Raw genomic sequence first — 20430 nt, 5'->3', positions numbered from 1 at the left:
AGGCCAGCCTGGGCTACCTAGTTCTGGGATGGCATGATTTATATAATGAGACCCTGTCTCAAATAAATGCATAAATAAAAATAAAAACCTTCAGACTACATGTGGAAGACATACACGGGACTGAAGAGCCAGGCTGCTCTTCTAGAGGACCCGGGTTCAATTCCAAGCACCCAACTGTCTGTAACTCCAGTTCCAGGGCATGTGACACCTTCACACCAATGCACACAAAATAAAGTTTAAAAAAAAACAGAAGGCATACATGGAAGCCAAGTGAATTCTGTGTTTAGAACTGGGTCTTGCCTCCAGGCTGCAAAAATATCACAACGTCCTAAAGACACCAAGTCCTAGGTACTTCTGGTCCCAAGTCTTTCAAGGGCAGCACAGTCAACCAATATTTTAAGCACAAGGTTTCTTATCTCTTTAAATTACAATATTTTTGTTCAGCAGAGCAGGTCAGCAAAATCCCTCAGAAAGCTAGACACATAAATAAGAAGGTGAACCCAAAGAAAAACATATAGGCATCCTCCTGAATATTAACCTTCATCAGGCGGTGAAAGGAGACAGAGACAGAGACCCATATTGGAGCACCGGACAGAAATCTCAAGGTCCAAAACAGGAGCAGATGGAGAGAGAGCACGAGCAAGGAACTCAGGACCGCAAGGGGTGCACCCACACACTGAGACAATGGGGATGTTCTATCGGGAACTCACCAAGGCCAGCTGGCCTGGGTCTGAAAAAGCCTGGGATAAAACCGGACTAGCTGAACATAGTGGACAATGAGGACTACTGAGAACTCAAGAACAATGGCAATGGGTTTTTGATCCTACTGCATGTACTGGCTTTGTGGGAGCCTAGGCAGTTTGGATGCTCACCTTACTAGACCCGGATGGAGGTGGGTGGTCCTTGGACTTCCCACAGGGTAGGGAACCCTGATTGCTCTTTGGACAGACGAGGGAGGGGGACTTGATTGGGGGAGGGGGAGGGAAATGGGAAGAGGTGGCGGGGAGGAGGCAGAAATCTTTAATAAATAAAAAAAAATTAAAAAAAAAGAAAGAAATCTAGACACATAGTATTTATGGCGGGTGCTCACCACATGACAGTGTGAGCCCGATGACCTGAGTTTAATCCTTGGCACTCACACCACGTGAGTGTGGTGGCATATACTCCCTCATACACCAATAAAGGTGATTTAAAAGTAAATACTTCAGACTTGTAGGCCACATCTTTCTCTACAACACATTCACCTTCGAGCAAAACTGTTTAAAAAATAAAACCCCAAACACCTAAAGCAGAGTGGCCCACGCCTATAGTCCTTGGTTTGGAAGCTGTCTAAGGCTATCTCACCCCACCCCAAAAAAACATTTAAGAAATCATTCTTAGCATGAAGAAACTACAGAAGCACATCAGGGACCTTTAATTCCCAATTACTGTAAAAGTTCTAGTCCACATACACTTTTCCAAAGCCCAACTCAACAGACTTTAAAATAAAAGAGACAAGAAATAGATACTAAAATGCTGAAAAAGCCAGTCCTCCCACAAGTGCTGATATAACTGGAATGACATATAAACATTTTCCCAAAATCACTGCTGAAAAGTTGACTTTAATAGAAAAATTTTAAAAACAGATCTAATGAGTAAGGTGCTTTGCAAACACGAGGCCCTGAGTCCAGATCCTCAGCACCCTTGTGCAACTCCACCTGGCAGGGCAGAGAAAGTCATTCTTGAAGCTTGTTGGCCAGCCTAGCCTAATGGATGAACTGGGGTCTAATAAGAGACCCCACCTCAAAAAGTAAGACATCAAACATTGACCTCTGTGCACACATGTGCCCACACACCCACCCACACACCTATATACATCACCCATAGAACTGAAGAAGATAACAGATATTGGCTTCTGATTCCCAAGCATGTGAACACACGCCTCCAATCCACACAAGCAACTACATATACCCACACACAAAATGTTTTTCCTCCATTATTTTATTACTTGGCTAAACAAAAAAAATGAACTTTAGGGCCATGTGCAAACATGGAAGGACAAACACACAGAAGTAAAGCAGGCATTTCTTTTGATTTTATTTTTTAATATAAAAAAATAAAGGCCATCTTTTCCCAGGCTATAATGTCTGAGGGGAACAAATGGTCACACAGCTTAAAACCACCTTGTGAATGTCAGCAGCACTCAGAAAGTTCTAGGTTCAGTTCAAGGCCAGGTTTGCCCCATCTACTAAAAAATGCATTAGTAGTGAAGTGAAGGGTGCTAAGCTCTGGAAATCAGTGCGCATTTCTCATTGTGGACCGAAGCAGGAGGTGGTGCTTCACCCCAGACAGACCAGACAAGGCTCTGGTGTTGCAGTTCTGTGCTCATTTCTCTACATCCCAAGGGAGCGACCACCAGTGGCTGAGAATCTGATGTTTTAGTCACTCTTGTTATTCTATAGACATAGAATGATGACATAGAAGTCTTGTTCTTAGGGATGGCATGACAAAGCCCAGTCCAACTCCAAGATGTTCATGGTTGTGATGCAGAAGTCGCCCCAACATCAAGGTAAGAGCTCAGGAGAGATGGGAAGCTGGGTTTATCTACAGAGCATAATCTCCCACTGACCAGAGGAGTCAGACACACCTCTGAAAATCTTCCTGAGGCAGATTAGAAGTGTGAAAGGGCTGGGCAGTGGTGGTGCACACTTGAGAGGCGGAGGCAGGCAGATCTCTGAGTTCAAGGCCAGCCTGCTCTACATAGTGAGTTCCAGGACGGTCAGGGCTACACAGAGACACCCCATCTTGCAAAGGTCATGGTCACGGTCATGGTTTAAACAGCCCCATGCTTCTGTGATCTCCCAGTTCTCGACACAATTTAATCATGCTGTAAAGCACTGGCAGGATGTTCCAGAAGACAGCTTCAGCTGGATGTAGGCTGCGGGAGAGCTCCTGAGCTAGCTGGGCTCTTGTTCCCCCTGAAGATTAGGCATATTCAAAACACCTCTGGAGGCCATTAAAACTCTAGGTAGCCAATGACAGGGTGGCCCCATCACCAGACCTTAGAGCTGGAGGGCGGTGGGGGTGAGGAACCAGCTCATCTGTATGACGCATACTGCCAGGGGCTGGGCCACATCACAGCAATGCTGCTGAGTCCACAGCCAACAGCCTTAGTCAGCTTGGGCTGCGCGGCACAACCAAAAGCTAAATATGAAGAGGGCAGGAGAGGTGAGGGCGCAGTTCCCATTGCTCCTAAAGCAAAAGCTTGACCACACCCTGGGTGGACGGCAGTGCCGGTGAGGAGAGCTGTGAGGCTGGCTTCCCAAACTCCAAGCGTTTTCCTGACCTTCAGACAGACAAAAACATTTAGCAGACGTGACAGGAGTTTGCCATGGCTAGCACAGGGACCCCAGGGTTCTAAGGGTGAATGTCTCACAGGGTCTCAGCTTTCTCTCCTGTGAAATGAAGAAAAGGATACTGGCTATCTGGTTCCCTGATTCCAAAGGCTACAGAAAAAGCACCGTATCTCAGAAGATCCCACAAAACTGTTACTTTTTGGTCACTTCATTTAGAGTGGGTGGGGAATGCTGAAATTTGAACCCAGGGACGTATGTCTACTGAGCAACATTTCCCAATTTTTAATTCAATTCTTTGAATTAAAAAAAAAAAATTAAGGGGTCTGGAGAGATGGCTCAGTAGTTAAGAGCATTGCCTGCTCTTCCAAAGGTCCTGAGTTCAATTCCCAGCAACCACATGGTGGCTCACAACCATCTGTAATGAGGTCTGGCGCCCTCTTCTGGCCTTCAGGCATACAGACAGAATATTGTATACATAATAAATAAATAAATAAATATAAAAAAAATTTAAAGACTGGAAAGATGGCTCAGTGGTTAAGAGCACTGCCTGCTCTTCCAAAGGTCCTGAGTTCAATTCCCAGCAACCACATGGTGGCTCACAACCATCTGTAATGAGGTCTGGTGCCCTCTTCTGGCATGTGGGCATACATGCAGACAGAATACTGAGACTACTATACACATAATAAATAAATCAAAAAAAAAAAAATCAAGGTTGACGAGATGGCTCAACAGGTGAAGATGTTTGTTGGTAGCCTAAAAGTCTGAATCCCAGAACCCACACAGCAGACAAAACTGGCTTTTGCCAGTTGTCCCCGACCTTCACACATGCACTATGGAAAACAGACTTGTGCACATGTGTACACACAATAATTTAAAATTTTTATTTTAAATGAAAATTTGACTGGGCATGGTGGTATGCATGCTTTTAATGCCAGCACACAGAAGGCAGAGATAGGCAGCTCTTTGGTTTGCACAGCCCCTCAAGTCCCAGGCCAGTCGAGGATACACAGTGAAGCCTGGTTTCAAAAATAAATATATACACTTAAAAAAAAATCTGTATTTAAAGGTCCAGAAGCTAAGTGTGCGGCTGTGGATGAATTCACTTCCCTCACGTGCTGCCTCACACCTGGGCCCCAAGGCCAGGCAGGTTTCTTTTGATGAATCCCAAGATCTAGGGCTTCCCTTAGGCAAGAAAAGAAAAGAAAAGAAAAAAAAAGAAGTGCAGGCACTCAGCGCTGTGTCCATCCCTGTGGCTGTTCCAGGAATCTGGTCCGGCTGGGCAATAGCTCAACTGGCAAAAGTGCTGCCTTGCAGCATCAGGACCTAAATTTGATCCCCAACACCTATGTAAAAAGCCAGACATGAGGTTGCTTTTGACCTCAGCACCGAGGAAGCAGAGGCAGGTGGATCCCTGGGGCTTTTAGCCTACTTGACGAGTTCCACGCCAGTTAGACTCTTGTCTCAAAAATCAAGTGGCCAGCACTTAAGGAACATCACTTAAAGCTGACCTCTGGCCTCCGCATACACAAGTACACAGTGGAGCCAAACTCACAGAGTGCTCTAGGGGAAGTGCAACTTTCCACAAAGGATCCAGACAGCCCTCTTCACAGTGCAAAATCACACTACAAACAGTGCTCTCTCCTTGTCTGCTGGCCCAAATTCAGGTATTATCTAATTTGGCCTTAAGCAAAGGGCTTATTCAAGGCTAGCTTGGAAGCAGAGGCTAAGGTTTTCTGCAATAATCCTATAGCCTTAAAACTAGAGACCATGTGGGGCTGGGGCTGGCGTCTGCACTGACCCTTTATCTCTGACACTGGTGCTGCTTGGCCACCTGTCACCACCATCTCGGCTTTTGGTTCCTTGCCCTGAGGCTGGTCCACTTGCTCGGCTTGGGGACTGATCATACACCAAGTTCCTGCATGATGCTAGTTTGGACTCCAGCGCCTGGGAAGAAACACACTTTCATCAGTCAAGGTGTAGACGGAGGTTGGAGAAATAGCCAGCTGGGGGAGGGGGTGCTTGCCAAGTGCATGAAGCACAGGGTTTGATCCCCAGCGGTATATAAACAAGGTACAACATTACCTGTAACCTCAGTACTCAGGAGGAAGAGACAGGAGGATCAGAAGTTAAAAGTTATCTTCAGTTACTTAGCAAATTCGAGGCCAGCCTGGGCCACAGCGTTCCCCACCCCTCAAGGAAACAAAAAAGACAGGAACGGAAAAGTCTGAGAGCCACTGGGCATGATGGAACACATCTTTGATCCCAGCCCTCAGGAGGCAGGAACAGGCAGATCTGTGTGAGTCCGGGCAGAGCAGGTTTCAGATGCCTTGCCAGTCTAGGTCACACAGTGAGCTCCAGGACAGCCAGGGTTACAGAAAGATACTATCAAAAAAAAAAAAAAAAAACACGTAGAAGGTGGGAGCCAGGGAAGAGAAAACCACTTAAATTGTGTTCCCAAGATTCTGAGGGGTCCTCAGTGGAATTCAGTGTGTCTACGAGGACTAAAACTACCCCCTAAAATATTCAGAAGCTTCCCAGAAAATCATTAGCTCCACCTAGTAAAATGAGATAGGCGTGGTGTGCACCTGCAATCTTAGCACTCTAGGGACTGAGGCAGGAGAATTACTATAAGTTCTAGGCCAGCCTAGGTGACATAGAAAGACCCTGTCTCAAAAAACAACCAGAAACCAAACAAACAAAAAAGAACTACCCTCACCAAATACTAAGAATAGTAATAATCATCTTCTGGAACCGTTCTCTTGTTTACTTCATCAAACCTGCAAAGAGAGTCAACCGAGGTCTTGAACTTGGAGGAAACAAACCTAAAAATTCACAGAGGTACAGACCTTCAGTGCACGTGCGTGCGTGCGTGCGTGTGTGTGTGTGTGTGTGTGTGTGTGTGTGTGTGTTCTCTTTCTGCCTCAGGCCAGGCTGACATTAAATGGCCTTCAGGCATAGTTTCTAAAACTGAAAGAACAGCTACAAGAATTCTGTGTGGCTGCCTGAGGACAAAAGCTCCTCCCTGTGACTAGCAGAAAGCCAGGAAGGCCAAGGCTGTTTCTTTGCTCTGCTTCTTAAGATGTTCTATAGACAGACAGAGAGAGTGGGGAAAAAGAACTGACCCATTTCTAAATAGCTCTTGGACTTTTTTTTTTTTTTCAAATTAAGAAAGAACTTCCAGTTTAGCTTGGAAGCCCACAACTACAGTCTCAGAATTTGGGGACTGTGAGGCAGGAAGAAGGCTGCTAGTGTGGGGCCTGAGAGACAGACAAACTACTTGGGAGGAAAAACGGAAGATGCCTGGATTCAGAGCACCTGATCCCTCTATATGAAACTCTCGTCTCATGAGCTAATGATGTAAGGTCTCGTCTCATGAGCTAATGATGTAAGGTCTAGCCACATCTAAAACTCAGGTCTCTGTGAAAGCGGGAAGAGAGGCTCTGTCTAGAAAACCTTCAAAAAAAAACCCTGCAAAGGCTGGAGCTTACCCCAACTTTCCGAAGCAGGTCCCCAACGATGTTTAGGGCTGATATTCGGGCTGCAGGTGTGAGTGGGGTCCCACTGTTAGAGCTGTCCAGACCTGGGTGTACAAGAAGCACAAGTCACACAGTATTATATAGTCTGTGGACCAATGTCACCAAACTCCAACTGTGGGGGTGGGGACAAAAGCTGACACCTTCCCTTTGAGTCTGGTCACTATTTTATCTGGGCAACATGCCAAGACTGATCCCCACACAACTCCCTAACCCTGAGCTAGATCCACACCACCTTACCCAGGACCCACACTAGGTTCTCACCAGGACAAATCTTTCATTTATTCACTCATTCATTTTGAGTCAGGGTCTCTCTACAAAGCCCTAGCTAGGGCTGGAGAGATGGCTCAGTGGTTAAGAGCACTGACTGCTCTTCCAGAGGTCCTGAGTTCAATTCCCAGCAACCACATGGTGGTTCACAACCATCTGTACTGAGATCTGGCGCCCTCTTCTGGTGTGTGGGCATACATCGAGGCAGAATGTTGTGTACATAATAAATGAATAAATATTTAAAAAAAAAAGCCCTAGCTATCCTGGAATTCACTATGTAGACTGGTCTTGGACTCAGATCTCCACCTGCTTCTGCCTCTCAAGTACTGGACTTAGAGGTCTGCATCACCATGTCTGGCCTCTTTGAATCAAGGAAAATTTTTCCCTTTGCCCCATCTCCTTACCACGTCTGAATATTCCTGGTGTGTTTAAACCAGAGCTGGGTCCTCGGTGAGCTATGGGAGTGGACGGCATAGAGCCTGTAGCCTGTACAGCCATGTCTGTCCTCTCGGTTTCCCCAGAGCCTGGCAAGGGTGTCCGGGGCTTGTCTTGCTTCTGTTGCACAGCCAATTCCTGACGCAGATCTATGCCGGGAAAGGAGCCAGAATGTGAGCCCTCTCTTCTGGGTGAGGATGAAGCCAAAACAGGAGGGCTACAACCCAGAAATCAACCTTGAAACCCTGACTAGCGGGACACCCACACGTCCTCCTAACAGTTACACAAAACAACACACTTCCTTTCTGCAGGATACAGAAGAACACGAAACGATGGTACATGCTTCACCATGCTAATGCTCAGAAAGACTTCACATTGAGGTACAGACAGAATCCCAGGGGAAACTACTCACTCTCCACCCCCCAGGGCCCTTCCCTCTGGAACATGTGACCAAGTTTTGGTTTTTTTCTGTGTGCTGTTGTTTTTTCTTTTCTTTTTGAAACTTGGGAACAGTTTTATTCGACTTTAAAAGAGAAACCCAAGCAGGCAAGCTTGAAATCTTAGCAGCTACTGGAAGGAAGTTAAGAGAAAAGGAAGAGAGAAAGCCACATCTTTGAGTCAGACTAGTGTACTCAGCAATGGCGGAGAGTGAGGAGGTACAAGGGAAAGTAATTCAGAAAGTAGGGTGAACCGTGGAGCAGCAGACTGTAGGACCCAGCCCTGACAAGCTCAACAGAGGCCCAAGTCTCAGTAGTTTACCCTAAGGCAATACCTGATTTCAAGAAAGGCCACAAACTGTGACCACCCACGCATCACCCAGGAATAGACCTTCCAAAGGAAATTTCTAACGTTCCAACCATAGTAGAAAGGACCGCCTGCCAGCACTTAACCCTGGCATTTCACCAGGACACCCCTAGACAAATGTCAACCAATCAGGAGTCCTGAACCTTAGAAATCCTTCACCCCCACCTTTGCTACTATAAAAACCTAACCCCAACTGAGCTGGGGGTTGGTCTCCATCACTCCAACATGTTGAACACATGGAGAGACCGAGTTTGCAAGCGTGTGTAAGAATAAAAGCTCTCTGCTTTTACACTCAGGACTCGGTCTCCTAGTTGGTTTCTGTGATTTGGGCATAACACAGATGACTGTCTTTCTGCTAAGTATCCAGGACGGGCTCAAATACTTGATCCTCCTGAGTCAGCCTCCTGAGCACTAGACTCCGCGTGTCCACCCAACCTTTGCAGACCTCCTCTGCATAGTTCACATGTGCTGTGAGCTCCTATTGCATGTAATGCAAGTGACTTTAGGAAGCATTAGCCGTGGATATGCCACTTCCTGCCTCTGACTAATTCCCTCCCCTTCCGTGAAGGGTCTGGCCCATCTTTCCCAAGACAACATGTCTACCAATGCCCACTCATTTTAATAACTGTTTAACACTCCACAAAATAAATTCCTATGATTTATTGGCATCTCATTACTGATGGCTCTTACCTGTTTGGAACAGATGTGCTTCAGATTTCAGCGCTCTTAAAATTTTGTGATATTTGATTGACTTTACCAATCGAGAATTTTCCCTTCCAGGGCTTTCTTGCTTGGTTGTTTATGGTTTGTTTTTTTTTGTTTTGTTTTGTTTTGCTTTATTTTGTTTTTGAGACAGGGTCTCTGAAGAACAGGCTGGTCTTGAATTTGCTATAAAGCCATGGATAACCTTAAATAACTGATTCTCCTCCCTAGTGCAGGGATCACAGGTTTGCACCAACATGCCCAGCTCCACCAAGTACTCCTAATGGAATCCAACATGTTCTGAAATCTAAAACTATTTAAACTTGACTGTTACTTTTTTCTTCTTTTTTTTAAATTTATTTTTTTATGTATACAGTGTTTTGCCTGCATGTATGCCTACAGACCAGAAGAGGGCACCATATCTCATTATAGATGGTTGTGAGCCACCATGTAGTTGCTGGGAATTCAACTCAAGACCTCTAGAAGAGCAGCCAGTGCTCTTAACCGATGAGCCATGTCTCCAGCCCTGACTGCTGCTTTTAAAACCTTACCTAGTAACTACACCATTGGAAATCAAATTTTTGAAGAAAGAAAGAAAGGAAGAAAGAAAGAAAGAAAGAAAAAGGAAGAGGAAAAGAAAGGAAGAATGGACAGGCATGATGGTGCAAACCTTTAATACTAGTACTCAGGAGCCAGAAGCAGGTAGACTTTTATGAGTTCAAGGTCAGCCTGGTCTACAAAAGGAGTTCCAAGACAGCCATGGCTATTACACAGTAAACCCTGTCTTGAAAAACAAAAATAAATAATAAACAAGAAATTAGGACTTGGAACAAAGTCTCTTAAGCACTCAGCTTGGATGGATCACCAGTGAAGTTCTCATTAGTGTGAAAACTTCATGCCTGGAACAACAGTCAAAAGTTGGCCAGCAATATAATGGCATTTTTATCCCCCAAGAAACCCTTGTGTTTCTGCCAGGCCTCAAGCCTGCCTGGTATCGGTGGGATCATTCCCCAAGGGTTCATTTCTGAACCAAGTAGGACAAACCCAAGAACAAAGCTGGATCTGTCAACCCCAAGGCTTTTCCTGAAACCATGAGGTTTCTGAGTCATCCCAGGAATCCCCATCAGCAGCTGACAATTCGGAGCACCCATCCTGGCAAGCTGCGCCTCTGCTCTGTGAGGCCCAGTTATGTACAGAACAGATCCAGATTAACTGGAAAGGCAGTGCTAGGCAAAGACAAGGACAGTATTGTCTTGGATGGAACGGTACCATGCTGGGGGAAGACAGGGAAAGTCTCTGACCTCTTGCTTCATCCTTCAACCTCTGCACGGATTCTAGAAGATTTTCCTTCTCATCCAGCTCACTCTCCAGGAAGGCATTTCTTTCGATTGCTTGATTCAAGCGCTGCTCAAAGTCTTCCAGAGACATGATTGTGGCTCTGGGTAAAAGAAACACAAAGTTATCCAAGATAGCAATGGCAGCATGTGTTGGTATCTGCAGGCCTGGAAAATGTGACAAAAGGCAACCCTGGTTGGTCCTAAATACCACAGGCCTGGTCAAGTCAGCTTCCTGGGCCTCAAGTTCTTCACCAACAAAATATGGGATCATTAGAGCTGAGAACAAGTTGTCTTGTGGGTCAGGTCTAATGATTTCCATATGGCCCTTAGTGATGATCTAAGGCCCTGTCCGTAGCACCACATGCTCTGGCCCATCATTGACAGCAACCAGCTCTAGCTTGTCTAGGAATGCTAATTAGCATTCAGAACAGTCCAACACACACACACACACACACACACACACACACACACACACACACAGTCCAGCACTAATCCCTTAGTGACTTTAAAGTCAAGAAAGTGTTACTGTAGATGTGGCAGTCACTAAGTGCTTGAGCATCTATATGAGCTAAGATCCCCCAACACCCACACAAAAAGCTGGGTACACAGCATGAGCCTATTATCCCAGTATCAGGAGGTTTTCTAGCCATCCAGCCAGCCTATCCAGAATAGGGAGCCCTAGATTCACCTAGAGACCCTGTCTCAAAAATATGACGGGTGACTGAGAATACCTGCTGCTGACCTCTGCCACCCTGCCTCTATGTGCACACACTTGTGCTTCCAAAGCTCTGGGCATTCGGTCCCCCATCCAGCTGCCCCCCAACAGACACTGCTTTGTGAACAGGGTAGGTATTTCACTAGAACACAGTGATAAATGGTGGTAAAGGCACCAAGAAGGGCTGTAACTTCAAAACAACAATAAGAAGAATCCATTCAGTGTTTAACTCAGGCCCAGAACTTTCTCTGAATCTGTTTCCTCACACAGAAAGCAGGGGCAGTAAACACATCTCTGTGACGTGAAGCAGGAGTAAAGTGGTCTAAACAGTAAACCATGGGCTTTTAAAGCTCATGTTGACACTTTTTTTTTTCTTTTTTTTCTTTTGGTTTCTCAAGACAGGATTTCTCTGTAGCTTTGGAGACTATCCTGGAATTAGCTCTGTAGACCAGAACTCTGGCCTCGAACTCACAGTGATCCACCTGCTTCTGCCTCTGGAGTGCTGGGATTAAAGGTGTGCGCCACCACCACCCGGTTCATGATGGCACTTTAAGGCATCTGGGGAGCTGTAGTGCAACTGCATTTTCTGCAGTAGGAAGCAGGTTTGGAATCCTCCGTGTAAGCTGGGGTCTTCAACTGTAGTGGAAGGCTGAATTTATTAACTTATTCAACATTCCCTATTAACATCATGTTAGAGGGGCTGGAGAGATGGCTCAGAGGTTAAGAGCACTGGTAGCTCTTCCAGAGGACCTGAGTTCAATTTCCAGCAACCACATGGTGGCTCACAACCATCTGTAATGAGATCTGGTGCCCTCTTCTGGTATGGAGGTGTACAGGCAGAAGGAACACTTATATATATAATAAGTAAATAAATTAAAAAAATAAAACAAAACAAAGCATCATGTTAGTACCTGTTTGTTCAAGTTACCTAAGGTGCCTATCTAGTGACAAAAGGAAAGCATTCAATTAGAGAATAGGGATCTAGATGGAGGACATGAATGCTTCTGGGAAAACAAATGTGTGTTCAAGACTCAGGAGGCCCAAGGGGTAAAGACACTGGTCCCCTAGGCTAGGGAGATGGTTCAATAGTTAAAGCAACTGCTACATGTACAAGGACCGGAGTTGGGATCCTGAGCATGGTGGCACCTGGCGCCTTCTCCTGGCAAGTGTAATTTTTTTTTTGTTTGTTTGTTAGAAGGAGACAGACTTGAAAGACCAATGGTAAAGAATCATTACAGGTAGGAAGCTCACACCTCTCTATGAAGTCTCAAAAACAAAACAGGTCAGGTGTAATGATTTATCTTTGTAATCCTAACACTTGGGAAGCTAACACATGAAGGTTACAAGTTCAAGGCTAGCCTGGACTAAATAAAGAAACCCTGTCTCAATCCCTGCACCTCCCAAACTAGGAAAAAAAAAAACAATAAAAACACATGCCAAGTGTCTTATGTATTTGCCTTCCTCTGCCTTCTGAGTGCTGGGATAAAGGTATGTGCCATCACACCTAATTCAAGCCAAGTGTTTTAAAAGACTAGAGAACAAAAGGCCCTCCTAACTGTGACTGTCTTGAATACCCAAAAGTCAAATAACCCATGCACACTAACTAAAGCACACATCAGACAAAACCAAAAGAAACTCCAGATACGTTAGACTCATGTAAAAGACAAACAGATGAAAGTCTCTTAGAAGCAATGAAAATACCCACACAAATCCAGTTTCAACATACTAGGTAGGGTGACAAATTTTGAATTCTAACACTTAGGAGGTAGAGGCAGAAGGACCAGAATCTCAAGGCTATCCTTGGCTACGGAGTGGGTACAAGGCCATCTAGGCTACATGAAACTCTCTCTACTGTCCCCAAAACTCTAACTTCAAAATATATAAACTAGTGTGAGATGTAGTTCGGTGGTAGAGCACTTGCCCAGTGTGCTTTTCATTTGTTTGTTTTGTTTTTGTTTTATTTTGAGATAGGGCTTCTCTGTAGCCTTGAAGCCTGTCCTGGAACTAGTTCTTGTAGACCAGACTGGCCTCGAACTCAGAGATCCACCTTAGTTCTGGATTTGATTCCAAATACTGAATTAGAAGAGAGAAAAAGAGGAAGGGAGGGAAATAGGTGATGTGGGAGTGTAATATATCAATCTGTTGATTTCATTGGTTAAGCAATAAAGAAACTGCTTGGCCCTGATAGGTTAAAACATAGGTGGGAGGAGTAAACAGAACAGAATGCTGGGAGGAAGAGGAAGTGAGCTCAGAGAGACGCCATGCTTCCCTCTCCCGGGCGGACGCGAGAGCTCTGCTCTCTGAGGCACACGTGATGAAGCTCCGACCCAGGATGGACGTAGACTAGAATCTTCCCGATAAGCGCACCTCGGTGCTACACATTATTAGAAATGGGCTAGTCCAGGTGCGAGAGTTAGCCGAGAAGAGGCTAGATATAATGGGCCAAGCAGTGTTTAAAAGAATACAATGTCCGTGTAATTATTTCGGGGCATAAGCTAGCCATGTGGACGGGTGCCGGGGACGCAGCCCCACCGCTCCTATTACTACAAATAGGCTGAGAGAAAAAGAATGAGAATGTAGCTCAGAAAATGAATACCATAGCTATAGGTCTTCTAGAATTCAACAGAAAATGAATACCATAGCTATAGGTCTTCTAGAATTCAACAGAAAATGAATATCATAGCTATAGGTCTTCTAGAATTCAACAGAAAATGAATACCATAGCTATAGGTCTTCTAGAATTCAACAGAAAAGGAATACCATAGCTATAGGTCTTCTAGAATTCAAAGCTGAGGTGAGTCCATTTCTCATCTATTTGGCAGGAATTCTAAGCCTAATAATCACTGTGTTAAGGAGGCAAATTGGAAAACGAGGATTTGGTAAAGAGCCACTGGGAATATAAACTGGTCCTATCCAAGTCACATAGGCGTGTGTCCTCAGACAGGATCCCACTGCTCAGGTACACATCATAGGAGGTTGTTTATCACAGAGGCACTGATCAGTAAAGACATGCAGTCCCAAGAGCCTGGATAAGTCAGTCACCAATGTCAGCCTCAGTAGATGAACAAGGGTGTTTTGTTGTCCTTCAATAGACAGATATCTTCAGCGCCCATTGTTAAGTGAAAAAGCAAGATGTTCAACTCTGAGTACAAAGTGTTCTGTTATGGGGAACTGGAGGTGGAGGAATAACAATGCCTTTTGTTTTATTCTATCAGCCTATGTTAATTATACATAAAGATTTCTTTATAACATTTCATACATGAACATTATTTTGATCATGTTTGCCATGACCACTCATTATCCTATTCTGTCCCCCACTCCCTCCTGTGTTATTCCATTGTTTAGGGTGTGTGACCCAATGAGCCAATGTGATTGCTTCCAGGAGCATGTATATTGCAGAGTGCTGCCTCGCTGAAGGGAAGCCTCAGCTGTAGCCATTAACTACCTGTCAATCTTCGGGAAGGCAAAGAGGTCTCATGAGCCCCTGCCACTTTCATGACAGAGTATTTGGTTTTTGTTTGTTTGAATTTCCATTAAAAACAAATAAACAAACAAAAACTCCTAGAGATAGCTCAGCAGTTAAGACTATATACCACACTGCTCCTGCAGAGGACCCCCATTCAGTTCCCAGGACCCATGTCAGGTGGCTCACAAACTCCAGCTCCAGAGGATCCATACCTCTGACATCCATTGACACCTACATATACATATACAGAGATACAATTAAAATCTTTTTAAAAGGGTCTGTAGAGATCGCTCAGTGTTTAAAAGCACTGCTTGCTCTTCCAGAAGACCAGGGTTCAATTCCCAGAACCCACACGGCAACTCAGAATTTCTGTAAATCTAATTTTAGGAGATCAATGCCCTCTCCTGACCTCTATAAGCACTGTAACAAGGTGCACAAAAAAGTTTTAAACCTCTTAAAAATTCAAAGAAACTGGGCTGGAGAGATGGCTCAGCGATTAAGAGCGCTGGCTGCTCTTCCAAAGGTCCTGAGTTCAATTCCCAGCAACCACATGGTGGCTCACAACCATCTGTAATGAGGTTTGGTGCCCTCTTCTGGCCTTCAGGCATACATGCAGACAGAATATTGTATAATAAACAAATAAGTATTTAAAAAAAAAATTCAAAGAAACAAGCCAGGCATGGTGGCACATGCCTTTAATCCCAGCACTCCAGAGGCAGAGAAATCCTGTCCTGAAAACAAAACAAAAGAGAAAAGAAAGAAAAACAAAACAAAAACAAACAAACAAACAAAAAAACCATCTTGGCTGGTGAGGATAATTCAGTGGTTAAAAGTGCTAAAGTACTTGCTATTCTTGCAAAGAACTAAGTTTGGTTCCCAGCACCCACAGCAGGAAGCTCACCTTCTCCTGTGACCCCCAGCTCCAGGGGATTTGAAGCCTCTTCTGGTTTTTGCAGGTAACCACACACAGGTGCATTTATACATACACATAATTAAGGATAATAAGACGGGGCTGGAAAGATGACTCAGTGGTTAAGAACTGACTGTTCTCCCAGAGGTCCCAGGTTCAATTCCCAGCACCTACATGCAGCTCACAACTGTCTCTAACTACAGTTCCAGGGACCTAACACCCTTATACAGACAAAAAACACCAATGCACAATAAAGAAATAATTAAAAAAAAAATAAGACTAAGTCTGGGAATTCTCTACTCCCTCCTGTATTAGTTTTGAACTATGCAAATGTACTAACTTCTTGTGGAAAACTGCATTATTTATTTATTGATTGATTGATTGGTTAATTTTTCAAGATAGGGTTTCTCTGTGTAGCCTGGGCTATCCTGGAACTCGACTAGACCAGACTGGCCTCAAACTCACAGAGATCCACCTGCCTCTGCCTCTCGTGCTGGATTAAAGGTGAGCGCCACCACCGTCCAGCATGGAAACCGCATTACTGGTCCCAATTTCCATCTGTCCCTTCACCCAAACCCTTGCTGAAGCCTCACTGTGGGTGGAATATACTCAGTGTGACCAAGTGATTTATTTGCTTTTGATCAAGTATGTCTGTGTGTTTCAGAATGTGGCTTCACAGACTGTCTTAGTTAGGGCTACTACTACTGTGTGTAATCACCATGACCAAAGCAGTTTAGAGAGGAAGGGCCGATTTGGCATACATTTCCACATCACTGTTCATCGCTAAAGAAAGCTGGGGCAGGAACTCAAGCAAGGCAGGATCCTGAAGGCAGGAGCTGATGCGGAGGCCAAGGAGGAGATCTGCTTACAGGCTTGTTTCCCACAACTTGCTCAGCCTGCTTTCTTATAGGACCTAGGACCAGCAGGTCAAAGATGGCCCCACCCACATGGGCTTGGACCTCCCCACCATTAAGAAAATGCCCTACCGGCTTGCCTACAGCCTTTTCGGAGGTATTTTCTTAACTGAGGCTCCCTCTTCTCAAATGACTCTCACTTGTGTCAAGTTGACATAAAACTATCCAAGACACATACCACAAACTATAGACTGAACCAAATATAAATCCACAAATGGATGCCAGGATTAATAAGAAATTAACATGCAATGGAACTGAGTTTAATACCCTAGGGGAAAAGATGAAAGGTTGAATAAACTGAAGAAAACCAAACTGGACTGGCACTGTGTTCTAACCATAAGGAGAAATAAGTAGGCATAATAAAGGTGAAAAGCAGCAGGTGGCGCACACCTTTAATCCCAGCACTTGGGAGGCGGAGGCAGACAAATCTCTGTGAATCTGAGGCCAGCCTGGTCTACAAAGTGAGTTCCAGGACAGCCAGAGCACAGAGCCAGAGCAGACAGAGAAACCCTGTCTCAAATAAACAGATAAATAAGTAAGGAGACCCTGAGTCTAAGATGAAAGGTAAGAACCTCAAATACTCAAGGCTGTCCTTTGGCACACATGGATGCACACACGCATTCAAGAATGGAGGCAAAGAAAAAGACATTTTCAGGTAAGCAAAAGTCCTACCGCACCCTATAAAAAACCCCAAGGGTAGTCTTTCAAGCTGAAGGAGGAAGAAGAGAACAGACAGAAACTCACATCTTCAGGAAGGTGGGAAGACACCAGAAACAGTAAACATGCTCCATCTTGCCCATGCGATTAGGGCTTTGTTTTGCTCACCACCAAGGTCATCACACTCAATTCTGTACTTGTTGCCTCGCAGACCTTTTCCTCGCCTACCTACCGTTTGGCTCTCTCCAGGTCATCATTGGCTTGTTCCAATTCCCGGATATATTTCTGCAATTGATCTTTAATGGCTTTCGTCTGAGCCAGATCATCCTCCAAGGCTGAGATCTGTCGGTAGCCTTCTGAATGCTGCATTTCAAACTTCTCCTGCAGGACAGAATGGAAGCCAGGTCGGTGACTGAAGCCTCTGACAAACCATGTTCACACCCAGTACAACAAATGTGGGACGGTATTCCTGGACAGCGCCATCTATCTGCAGAAGACATTTGATGGCTTCAGGCACTGAAAATAAGTTCTTCCCCCTCCTCCCACCTTAGCAACAATATCTTATCTTCTTTGTCTAGTGTGTACCAAACTGGTCAAACCAGCTAAGTACCCAAGAAGCGAAGGACAGTCTTGTCCCGATCTTCCTGCCTCCACCTCCCAAGTGCTAGGGCTATAGGCATGAGCTTCCACGCCCAGTTATGCAGTGCTGGGGATTAAACCCAGGGCTTCATGTGTGCTAGGTGATGGTTCTCAGTCTACAACGAGGCACATCCTCAACATGACCCCAACATCCTAAGGAATATTTCTCCCTTCATTTTCAGTTCCCTGAGTTATGCTTCACACCACTCCTGCAAGGCTGCTTTACGCTTCCTCCCCCAACCTCCCCTACTCAGTCAACAGAATCTTCTTTCCTCAGACCTGAAATTTCAGGTGAGAAGCAGTTGTCCTATTGGTGTGATGAAATACCACAGCCAAAGCAACTTGGGGAGGAAAGGGTTTATTTGGCTTACACTTCCATATCACTGTTCATCATCAAAAGAGGTCAGGACAATAACTAAAACAGGGCAGGAACCTGGAGGAGGAGCTGAGGCAGAGATCATGGAGGAGTGCTGCATACTGGCTTGCTCCTCATAAGGCTTGCTCAGTCTGCACATTTTTTTTCAAGACAGGGTTTCTCTGTGTAGCTTTGGAACTCGCTGTAGTCCTGGAGCTCACCCTGTAGACCAGGCTGGCCTCGAACTCACAGGATCTGCCTGCGTCTGTCTCCCAAGTGCTGGGATTAAAGGCGCACGCCACCATTGTCGGGCTCAGTCTGTGTTTTATAGAACCTAGAACCTGTCCAGTGCTGGCACCACTCACAATGGGCTGAGCCCTCCTCCATCATTCGCTCATTAAAAAATACCCTACAGTCAGATCTTATAGTGACATTTTCTTGAGGTTCCCTCCTTTCAGATGAACTCTAGCTTGTATCAAGGTGACATAAAACTAGCTGGGACTACATAAAATGGTGGGAGTAAGTGACAGTCATTCAAAGTATGTACGCTCTGACTTTTCCAACCACGTGCCTGCTAATCCTCTTAGCACTTGCCATCCTGTCCTCTCTCACCTGGTCCCTTCAGTGCCCAACAACCCTCATTCAAGGTGTCCACAGCCAAAGGAAGCCGCGTGTACACTTGCCCAGGCCTCAGCTACAATTCAAAATGGCCCTACTTTACACACGAGCACTGTACTTGAGAAAAGTAGCAGGAATGATATCGGTTGCGTGTACCTCCGAAAAGGAGACATTGGATACTTAGTGTGACAACCATCCTAACTTTTTGATCCACGACACTCCCTAGTGTAAGGGAGGGAAGCTCAGTACTTTCTAAGACCAAGGACTAGTCAGGGTCACACCTTACAGGTTAGCTCGTGCTGACTGTGCACCCGGCCTTTGGGCTGGTATGTGTTAACTTATCTGATCCTACGTGAGAGATATAGAAACTAAGATTCAGTTACTTGCCTGGCCCAAGGTTGAGCTGCAACAAATAACTTAGCCAAGATCAGGGCCACTAGGGCATGTACTGTTAAAGCAAGAAGAATACCAAGCAATTTCCATGCAGGCCACTAAGAAAGTAGAGAGAGAGAGGGAGAGGGAAAGGGGGAGAGAGAGAGAGAGAGAGAGAGAGAGAGACAGACTGAGATTAGTTCCTCTTCCTGACTAGATTCAAGAAACAAAACTGTTATGAGAATCAGTCGGACATGCCAGGAAATGACATCATGGTGCCCATGCCTGAGAGAGGGATGAGGTCACAAAAGAATGACCAAAGTGTCTGTTAAATGATTGCAAGATGACATGAAGGAAGAGCCTTAACATCCTAAGGCTGCTGGGGTCTCCTGGCAAGGATCAGAGAGCAAGTATCTACATTTTAAGCAAAAAGAAACTGGATCCTAGATCATTTACCTTGATCCCAGGAAGATGTGGAGACTCGGATCCTCTGCCTGCCTGTACAGATTCCGACAGCTTGAATTTGGGACATGGAAACTGCTGTCTCACTGAGCTTTCATCTGAGATTTACTGTGAAAAGCTGTCAGCTGATGGAGGCCTCGGTAAGTGTTGTTTGATGCCTCACAGGCAGCAGCTGACACACCTGCCGTAGGTGTGCAGGCTTTCTCCACAGTATTTCCCTCAGTCTGTGTGCTGAGCCTCATGCCTCTGGCCAGAAGAGTTTTTCTGCGAGCTCAAGGTTCTGCCTTGAAGCATACAATTACTCAGTAACTGAAGGGTGTGTATGCAGCCCTATGGAAGGTCTCTTATGGTTCCCTGAGCCACAAACCTTTCTCCCCACAGCCTCCAGCCCTGGGGCCCCTTCAATGTGAGAATTCCTCATGCCTGTTTCAAGGGTCAAATGAAAATACTTCCAGGGCCAACAAGAAATTTGGACTCTTGGGGCTGGAGAGATGGCTCAGAGGTTAAGAGCATTGACTGTTCTTCCAAAGGTCCTGAGTTCAATTCCCAGCAACCACATGGTGGTTCACAACCATCTGTAATGAGGTCTGGTGCCCTCTTCTGGCCTTCAGGCATACACATAGACAGAATATCGCATACATAATAAATAAATATTAAAAAAAAAAAAGAAATTTGGACTCTGCATAGGACAAGGAGCAAGAGACAGTCCTTGGTATCAGGATACAGTGACCAGGACAGGCTGGGCTCACCCATTCACTGGTGTGGACAATGGAGACCTTATGATGCCAGGTCTCTATCTCTCAAAGGAAGTTAGAAATCCTAATTTTTCTGAGATGCTTCAAAAATTTTAGCTCTTGGTAATAATATGTGTATATTACTTATTAATTATGCATACAGTGTTCTGCC

General features: G+C 45.2%; 1 protein-coding gene across 6 annotated transcripts in view; it reads right to left on the bottom strand.

Annotated features, from left to right (window-relative positions):
- Window positions 1-1981: 1981 nt before the first annotated feature.
- Window positions 1982-20430, bottom strand: part of Nde1 (nudE neurodevelopment protein 1) — a 29842-nt gene continuing 11393 nt past the window's right edge. For 3 of the 6 annotated variants that reach the window (XM_041676622.1, XM_041676623.1, XM_041676621.1), the window contains exons 4-9: window positions 17311-17459; window positions 10381-10517; window positions 7543-7722; window positions 6824-6915; window positions 5134-5279; window positions 4386-4678 (exon numbers count right to left, since the gene is read on the bottom strand). In XM_041676622.1, coding sequence (XP_041532556.1) covers window positions 4519-4678; window positions 5134-5279; window positions 6824-6915; window positions 7543-7722; window positions 10381-10517; window positions 17311-17459 — 864 coding nt within the window. In that variant the 3' untranslated portion in view covers window positions 4386-4518. Of the gene's footprint in view, window positions 3435-4254; window positions 4352-4385; window positions 4679-5133; window positions 5280-6823; window positions 6916-7542; window positions 7723-10380; window positions 10518-17310; window positions 17460-20430 lie in introns of those variants that run through there. The other 3 variants (XM_041676624.1, XM_041676626.1, XM_041676625.1) reach the window with 3 other exon arrangements.

Source organism: Microtus oregoni, unplaced genomic scaffold (assembly GCF_018167655.1).
Source record: "Microtus oregoni isolate MIOR12 unplaced genomic scaffold, Mior012 000027F_ref0000203, whole genome shotgun sequence".
Taxonomy (NCBI): Eukaryota; Metazoa; Chordata; class Mammalia; order Rodentia; family Cricetidae; genus Microtus; species Microtus oregoni.
The sequence above is the reverse complement of the archived record's forward strand: the minus strand, read 5'-3'. Positions and strand labels throughout refer to the sequence as shown.